General features: G+C 34.9%; 2 protein-coding genes across 2 annotated transcripts; both read right to left on the bottom strand.

The window, feature by feature from the left end:
* Positions 1 to 2,757: 2,757 nt before the first annotated feature.
* On the bottom strand, positions 2,758 to 5,109 carry LOC108976386 (nucleobindin-2). The gene is made up of 4 exons (XM_018945446.1): positions 4,718 to 5,109; positions 4,139 to 4,637; positions 3,745 to 4,082; positions 2,758 to 3,689 (listed from the first exon to the last, which is right to left on the bottom strand). The coding sequence occupies exons 1-4, from the start codon at positions 4,961 to 4,963 to the stop codon at positions 3,102 to 3,104; spliced, it is 1,671 nt and encodes a 556-aa protein (XP_018800991.1). The 5' UTR covers positions 4,964 to 5,109; the 3' UTR covers positions 2,758 to 3,101.
* Positions 5,110 to 6,336: 1,227 nt separating this feature from the next.
* On the bottom strand, positions 6,337 to 7,803 carry LOC108976405 (uncharacterized protein C15orf41 homolog). Its single transcript, XM_018945472.1, has 3 exons — positions 7,455 to 7,803; positions 6,899 to 7,387; positions 6,337 to 6,829 (listed from the first exon to the last, which is right to left on the bottom strand). The coding sequence occupies exons 1-3, from the start codon at positions 7,712 to 7,714 to the stop codon at positions 6,634 to 6,636; spliced, it is 945 nt and encodes a 314-aa protein (XP_018801017.1). The 5' UTR covers positions 7,715 to 7,803; the 3' UTR covers positions 6,337 to 6,633.
* Between the last annotated feature and the right edge of the window lie 1,226 nt (positions 7,804 to 9,029).

Genomic DNA, 9,029 nt, shown 5'->3' on the forward strand with positions numbered 1-9,029 from the left:
TTGGACTTCACGGCAGAGCAGCACACACGGAACCACTTCCGACTAAAATTCAAAGTAAACAACGCGTAGACTTTTCCAACTCTTATTGATCTTGGACAACAAATTAATGGTAGTATGTTGTTTGAGCGATGTAACCAAAATTAATCGCATAGATCCTGATGGTCAAAGGTACATATGTTCGCCGACCAATCTATCAAGAATTTGATTCTCGCTAAGTTTCACTCGTAGTGAAGCATGATGGAGGACCAATTATGGCGTGGGAATGTTTTTTCTGGAATGGTGTAGGTCTGCTCCATGCGATTGATGTAATTTTAAAAAAGGAAAAATACGTCGACATTCTAAAACATGTCATTCTGCCACGTACTAAGGAGGAATTCGCCTGCTGTATGGAAATCCCAACAAAATAACTATCCAAAGCATACGAGCAAATAGGTGACACAAAAGTTTTTGATGAAAATTAAACGATTGTTTTGGAGTGGCCTAAAGAGAAGACATCTGGGTTGATGTCAAAAAAGCTGTAGGTACCAAAAATATCACAAATATGGATGTCCTTTTTGATGAAATTTTGACGGCGTGGCAAGCAACACTAGTGGTGCGCTGACAGAGTCTTAAAGTAAAAGGGTTAAGTAACATTAACTGAAAGTAAGCAACTTTTTTTAAAAACAATATTTTGTGCTTATAAAATATTATCGCACTCAAATAGTTGATTATACACATTTTTGTTAAAATTTTCGAAAAAAAATTATTTCTAATTAAATTTTTTACTATTAGAGTTTAAGTTTAACGTAAGTTTCAATAAAATAAGTGAAAAAGCGTATGTAGCGTTTCTAATTAGCTGTCCAAAGCTGTAGTTGCCTCAATCTCACGATAAGTTACGAGCTTGCGATATCACAGCATAAATTGTTTCTGGAACAACAACTAATTTTGGACAACCTTCACGAAACTCGTCTTGAAGTGATCTACGATCTCGAATGGATTCACCATACCATTGATAAAGATAGGCCGTTAATGGAGCTTCATCGCCAACAATTTAATTAAGTTCATCGCTGCACTGTTGCTGCGTTAATCCACCTCGAAAGTTATAAAAAATGGCACGAAATTTTGAGTGATTCAATTCGACTTTTTCACCGGGATGAGTATTTTAAGTTACTATTAACAAAGTCATAATAGACCTAAGGTAGAGGTGCAATCCTCATGTAATAATCCACTGTAAACAACACAAATAACGCAAGTATGTCAAAATAACATCAAAAATGTCAAAACATACAGTAAAGTTGTGAGTTACCACATTTCAACACTTCTTTATTTTTTTTGGCGAAAACACTGCGGTTATAGGCGAATTTACAACAGCGCGCCAGTCCAGGTCTTCTTCTTCTTCCCCCGGCGGATACTGCGTCGAATACTCTCAATGGCGGAGTGTTTTCATTCATTCGTACGTCCAGACCGGTTACTTCGCTTCTTTATTATCTGGATCAGAAATAAAGGCGCAGTGTCGAGGCCAATTATATCAATATCAGCTGTACACTCTTTTAAAAAATTGTACCTTCTCTATTCAGATGTGGAGCTCGAATTATTTTTTCCAGGAGTAGATTAACCATGTTCTACAAAGAAGTTGATGCATACTCCTTATCAGTTTTTCGCTGTATTTGAATCACTCCGCCGGCAATCCATCGACCCAATCTCATTCGTTGTTCTTCACACAGGTAATTGCTATTCGAACTTCCTCATGATCGGAAAAAGCATCGTCCACTCCAACGTCATCGATTGGAGAATCGGGTTCACCATCTGCTGGTGTTATGCTTTTAGTGCTATTCAGCAAGATGGAGAAGTGTTCCCTGCATAATTTAGTATGCTTTAGGTATCAGTTACTCCATGCTCCATACTTGAAACCTTCTGTTAGTCGATGCATCTTTTTGTAGAATTTTCGTACTCACGATACTTCGGTCTTTCTCTTTTTTTGTCTGCAAATGCGTCTTTCTGCCCTCTGCAACTCTCGGTATATATCCCAGCTCGAACGTGTTGTGGTCGATTGTAACGTTGCGAGATAGATGGTCTGGTTTCTCTCATCGTACCAACTCTTCTTTAGCATTTTCCGAAAACCAATGGTTTCGATTGAAGTTGTACGTAAGGAACTTGAAATGTCGTCCCAAGTTGCGTTATACCGAGTTGATAATGAGTGGTCTCAGAGGACAGGAGTACAAGTCTGCAACGAGCTCACCGAAATAATATTTTTTTTTACCAAAATTTTGTGTTAATTCACAAAAGAAAAAATAAGATATATTTTTGTTCCAACAATACATATTATATAACGTACTAAATAAAGCACTTCATAAGAAATCTGTGATCTAAAAATTAGCTTTATTTGGAGGACAAATAATGATGATTTTGATTTTTAGCACAAAAATAATTATTTAAGATTTATTACAATTTATTATAATAAAATTATAATCGAAATAAATCTTTATTAGGGAAGAAAATCGTTAAACTCAATATGTAATCATTATTAAGCGATTTCTAAGCTTATAATATTACGGTCTGATTTTCTCAAGTAAATAAAAAAATTAAAATCGATATTTCAAGTAGAGAAATTATTTTTATTCGAAAATTATAATTTAATAGAAATTAAATCGCTCTCAGAGAATAATAAAGTATTTACAGTTAGTAAGCGCTGTAGTACAATTGATTGATGAAATTTTCTTCAATGAAGTACAGACTATACATATGGTACATAAAGTTTTTGCACAAAAACTAATATCAGTTTGTCAAATGCTTATTGCCACAAATTCGTATTTATTGAAAAGAACAACTGTGTATACAAAATGCCACATCGACAGCCGTATGTTCATACGTAAGCGTTATAAGTTAAAATTGAAAAAAAAATGGAATTATATATATATACATACATATGCATGTATGTAGAGACACCACAATGCGTAGACCCAATGCTGAAACAGCCTATATAACGAGTGTTAATGAAGCAGCATGTTGTTCCAATTTATTACGTAAAACGCTTTTGTTCATATATGAATATGCGCTAGGCAAATAGCTACAGCTGTCTAAACTTAAGTTATAGCGGAAGCGAAACGTGAAGACGTGTCTACTCAGTGGTTTGTCGGAATGTTTTGTTGTTGCTGTTGATGGTGTTGGGCCTGTGGTACGGGTGCTGCGGCTTGTGGTTGTTGTTGTTGAGTTTGAATTGGTTGTTGTGCTTGTTGTTGCACTTGTGGGGCGGCAACTTGTGATTGTTGTTGTATTTTTGGTGGCTGCTGTGCTTGCGGTTGTTGTTGCGGCTGTATAGGTTGTTGTTGCTGCTGTTGTGGTACTTGTTGCTGTTGCACTGGTTGGTATTGTTGTTGTGGTACCTGTTGATATTGCTGCGGCTGTGGTACTTGCTGATATTGCTGTTGTTGTGGTACTTGTTGGTACTGCTGTTGTTGACCATTAACCGTTTGGTAGGCTTGATTGGGATGCAATGGCACGGGCTGTCCCTGGAACTGTGGTTGTTGTTGCTGCACGTATTGTTGTTGTTGTTGAGCATATTGTTGTTGCTGTTGCAAGTGCTGTTGTTGCGGTTGTTGGTAATGCATCTGTTGTCCAGGTGCAGGTACATGTTGTTGACCAGCCACTTGATAAGTCTCATGTGCGTCATTGGTGTAATAACCTTGCGGCATATTCGGATGAGGTTTCAACTAATTAAAGAAAAATGTAGAAATTTATTAGTTATAGATATTAAAGTTTATATACCAATCCTTGTGCCATTAAGCGTTGAACTTCTTGTTGACGGCGCCTTTCGAATTCCAGGTACTCCTCGTGTGTGTACTGTGGCTTTTCGTCAACAGTTTCCCATTCGGGATCTTTGTTCCATTCGTCACGTTTAGTTTGTTCCAAAAACTCTTGGAAACTAATTAATCCGTCACGATTGGTGTCAGTCTCCTCAAATACGTGCTCACGCATACGCTCCATCTCTTCGGCACGCTCACGCATATCGTCTTCGGGCAAACCAGATTGGTACACTTTGTCAAGTTCTTTGATGAAAAGTGCCTTTACTTCAATCTCATCCCAGTAACCATTGCCATCCACGTCTATAAAAGAAGCCGCATTAAAATAAATTGTAAGTCAAAATATATTTTTAGCTTGCCATGCATCATGAAGAATGTATGCGGATCAAAGTCTTTCTTGTCCATTTGATCTTGCTGTTCCCACACATCTTCCAATTGCGCTTTGTTGCCGGGGTGATGCACTTTTTCGTGTTTTTTATGTTTTTCTTCCTTTTCCTTTTCTTCTTGTTCGAACTTCTTACGTTCTTCTTCAGGTAGTTCTTTTAATTTGCTTTCTTTCTCGAATTCCTTCTGCATTTCATATTCTTTAAATTCAGCACGACGTTTTCTATCAGCTTCAGCTAAGTCCTCGGAAGTTTTTTTAATCAACTTTTTCAAGTCCTCAATTTCAAAGGTATGTTCGTTCTGGTGATCTAAATGTTGGGGAATTTTAAGATGCTCACGATCTATTTCATTTTCCAATTCATATTCCTGATTCACTAATTGACGCAAGCGTTCGACTTCACGCCGCTTGATTTCGTCTAATTTGGAGCGAACATGATGATTCACATATTCCAATTCTTGTGCAATTTTTCCATCCTACATTAATGTAAATTAATATATTCATCACTTATCATATACATACATTTGTATGTACCTGAACTTGCGAAAATACTTACGCGTATGTCAGCTTCAGGTGCTTTGTCTAACTTTTTACGGAATTCAGGGTCACTTTCAAGTGCTTCCACAACCTCTTTTAAATACCTTTCATACTCCAATGCTGTTTCCACATCCGGAGTAGACGGAGTTACGGGCGCTTCTTCCTTTTCCTCTTTTTTATTTTTAGTCACTGGCAGTGCATCAGAAAACTGAACCAACACTATTGCAGTGGACAATATTAAAAATAAATTAGCTTTCAGTCTCATTTCACAATTTTATTTTAAAACTCGTGCGTATTAAATTTATTGTTATTGCCAATAAAACTTGTGAAAAATAAATATTCTGGGAAATGCTAGAAACTTCAATCCAAAACCTGACGTGTCAAAAGGGGGTTTGTATGCTTCTGCCTCCTGTTCCAATCACAATAGTAATGTAAACAAAGAATACAACAGTTTGATATCGATTCAACAACGATAGTGAAATCGATAACACTTCTAAGTTGAATTTTTTAGAATGCAAATTGTTTTATTTTTTTCAAGTGATGTTAATAAAATCTTGAGTGCGCTCATGGAATATATTTATGCTATGTATAATTGAGGCAACTAATTTAGTGCAAAGAGAATTGAACAAGATACAGACTTGGTTAGATTGCTGGAAAATGAAAGTAAACGTGAATAAATCCGTACACGTTTTATTTACATTAAGGCGAAGCGACTGCCCTCCTTTGCTTTTAAATGGCAATACTATTCCTAGGCATGCACTTGGACAAACGATTAACTTGGAAACAGCACATACAAGCCACAAATAAACAATTAAAAATAAAAACCAAACAACTTTATTGGCTCCTTGGACATACATCGCAGTTACATCTTGAAAATAAATTACTATTATATAAATCTATAATGTATTTAACAAAAAAAAAAAGTTTGCAACACCTTAAAGAAACGTCGAGAATTCCATAAAATATATATTTATATGTAAATAATGCGTTGAGCCGATTTAGCCATGCTGAAATTTTTGAGAAAATTATCGAAATTTTAATACCTTTGTTTTTCTTCTCAAAAAGCTATTAATTTGTCGGAACCGCCGATATCGGACCATTATGGTATGTAGTTGTTACACAAATTGAACAATCAAATACATGCACTTTCTAGGGAAAACTTACTTATTTGATGAGATAACTTCACAGAATTTCGGCACGGTTATTGTTAAAGACAACGCTACATTTTTCGAAGAGATTGGTCAGGGCGGACTACTAAAATATAAAGCTTCATACAAATATTATCAATCGAAACCTTTGTATTTGAAATTTCCGAATATTTATATTTATTATATCATGCAACGATAAATTTTCTGAAGAAATTTTTCAGATTGGACTACGATACACAGAACGTACATTAACGGTCTCTGTACGATAGTCACAGCTGTCATACAAACTGACCGATTCCGTTCCCACGACAGTCGGGTCTACGAAAACCGAAACGGACCCGGATTTTTATCCGGCCAAGGACTGTCAATTCGGCAGTTACAACAACAACAAACCTATTGATGTCAAAATAAAGATATTTTTAAGTCCTTTTATTCTACAATAAATTCACATGTGTGGAGTGATATAGCTTCGTTTATATACCGAACAAAATTAAACTCATAGTTATTTATTTTGAATCAATATTTCGGTTCAATAGTTCCTGATGCCAAAAGTAAGTATTTTAATAATAACCAATACTTATTTCAACGAGGTTAGGAAATCCCTTTTTTTTAAATAAGTAATTATTATGTATATATGGAACATGAAATAATGTTTTTTGCGCTAGTTATATACATAAACCACGACGACGTAAAATTATTATGGCTATAAATAAATATGTGTATATATGTATTTAAATATTTGTATAAGTAAATCGCTAAAACGAGTATTTTTTTGTCATTTTAATTTTCAACTTGTACAATTTTGAAGACTTGATTCCGTCCCGATATCTGTTGTTGGATTGGCATCATCACATATATTAAGAAATACCATATGGTCAGAAGATGGAAAATCGTCTAAAACAATTATTCCTACGTTATTATCCGGCAGTCTCGGAGTATCCTCGTGATAACCAAACCAATAAATAACAATTCCGGCACCAAAACTTAGAAAGAAAAATAACTTAATATAAGTTTTTCATAATAAGCTAATGAAAAATTATAATTAGACATACCGATTACTGTAGCTATAAAGCTGTTGTTGTATGTACCATTTATGTGTTTTTACATCACCAAAGTTGGCCTTACTTTCAATCCAATTCACAACTTCACCTTTGTATAAGAATGGCACTATCATTTTAATATCTGGTGTTTTATCATAGCCAAGACGTCGCAAGTCATTTTCATCGTAGTAGTGCATATTAGCGGCAGTGGCCATTTCTTTTAACTTAAATTCATACTCTTCGCCTAAAATTCGGCGACGCAAATCAACAAGCGGTCCATCTTGGGAATCACTACACATGCATTGTATTACATTGGCGGCGAGTTTCGGATCGTCTATGAGATGTGGATATTTGAGTAGACGGGTCAAATCCGCTTTATGCGAAAATTTATATTTTTCTTGTAAAACAGTGCGACAAAGTGCCATCGGACTCATGCCCTCTAAGCATGCAATTTTCAAGAGTAATGTAGGTGTTGGATGTGTGCTTACTTGATCTTTAAAACTGTAAAAAAAAATGATGAAAGGAACAGTGAATAGTTTGATCTTTGATTTTTCAATCTGTAACCTACGCTTTTAAGTATTTTTTTGCTTTCTTTTCATTTTGCCAATGCTGTGCTCTTAAACGTGTAGAAAGTTCTGTTTGCAAGATACTTTTTAGGGTCTGCCTATCAATGTCGGTGAAAACCCGATTTACCATCTCCATTTCACAATCTATGGCAAGTCCATGATAATGCTGTATGAAATTACAAATTTTCGAATATTCTAAGGCGTTAAGGATGCGTTTTTTCCCTTCTTCAGTGGCGACTTGGTTCGTTGTACTTATTTCCATTTTTGTGGTTAATAAGTAAAAATTATTTTGACAAAATAGAATTGTATGCTTTCGGTGAATCCTTTTAAACGCTTCCTTTATTTGTTGTTTACTAAACGTTTCGAAAATCAGCTGTCTCAATTTTGTAAACAAAGTCTTCTTCTTCCCGGGTATTTTGAACCTATTCACAATGACTGATAAAAGTTTTGTTCCACATATTTGATTTTCTCTATTACTATGTTCCGACTAGAGAGCTGCAACGAGTATGATAAAACAGAGAACTTAAAAATAAACCATTGGTTAAAAAAAAATGTAAAAAATGGTCGTTTTTTTAATGAAAAATGGACAGTTTTCAACTAATCAAAAAGATCGTAGGTCATTATATACTAAACGAATTAAAAAATACTCAGTTTTAATTTGAAGTCGATTGGTCAATTTCTCGTTGACTTATGTATGTTTGCACCTCCGAGCGGTCTCTCTTTAGAACGCTGCCATCCAAAAACTATTCACGATACGATCTTCCCGATTTCACGGGATATTTATAGAAATATAAGCTATCGAAAAAAAACATATAAAATAAAATTGTTTTTTTTTTTTTTGAATGCGTCACACTGGTATAGCCCCTTAAGGAAAACGTCAAAAACTTAAAATTTTAACGTAAAGAAAGGGAATCATTGTTAAAATGGTAAAATTTGCGTGATGTAGTTAAATGGATATTCACGGATATAGCAGCTTCTCCAGAATAAGATAAGGTATATATACAGTTGCCACTGACTTATGGTTTTTGAGATTTTTGTATTTACTTTTTTCAATAGTCTTTTTTGGCAGATCACGTTTTGTTCAGTAACTTTTGGTTTCTTTGTTAAATAGGTAGATAAGGTAACACTGATTATTTGTTAGAATGCGAATATCTCAAAAACCATAAGTTTGCGGCAATTATATGCATATATTTTCTTAACCGGAAGAACCTCCACTATACGTACATATCCATTTTAACGCCGAAACCGGCGATGCCATTTTAAAATTCACCCAGCACTATACTTTCTCAAGTCTTCCAGATATATATCCAGATACATATTCTTTGTCGGTCAATAATCTGTCTCATATCCGGTTATAACTAACTTGATTTGGTCAATTTCTTAACGCTGGAATTTTGAGTCAGTTATTTGTTTTTATTTCTGTATTTTTTTTATACTCTCACAACAAAGTTGCTAAAGAGAGTATTATAGTTTTGTTCACGTAACGGTTGTTTGTAAGTCCTAAAACTAAAAGAGTCAGATATAGGGTTATATATACCAAAGTGATCAGGGTGACGAGTAGAGTTGAAATCCGGATG

The sequence above is a fragment of the Bactrocera latifrons genome, unplaced genomic scaffold (assembly GCF_001853355.1).
Source record: "Bactrocera latifrons isolate USDA-ARS-PBARC rearing strain unplaced genomic scaffold, ASM185335v1 scaffold_76, whole genome shotgun sequence".
Classification (NCBI taxonomy): domain Eukaryota; kingdom Metazoa; phylum Arthropoda; class Insecta; order Diptera; family Tephritidae; genus Bactrocera; species Bactrocera latifrons.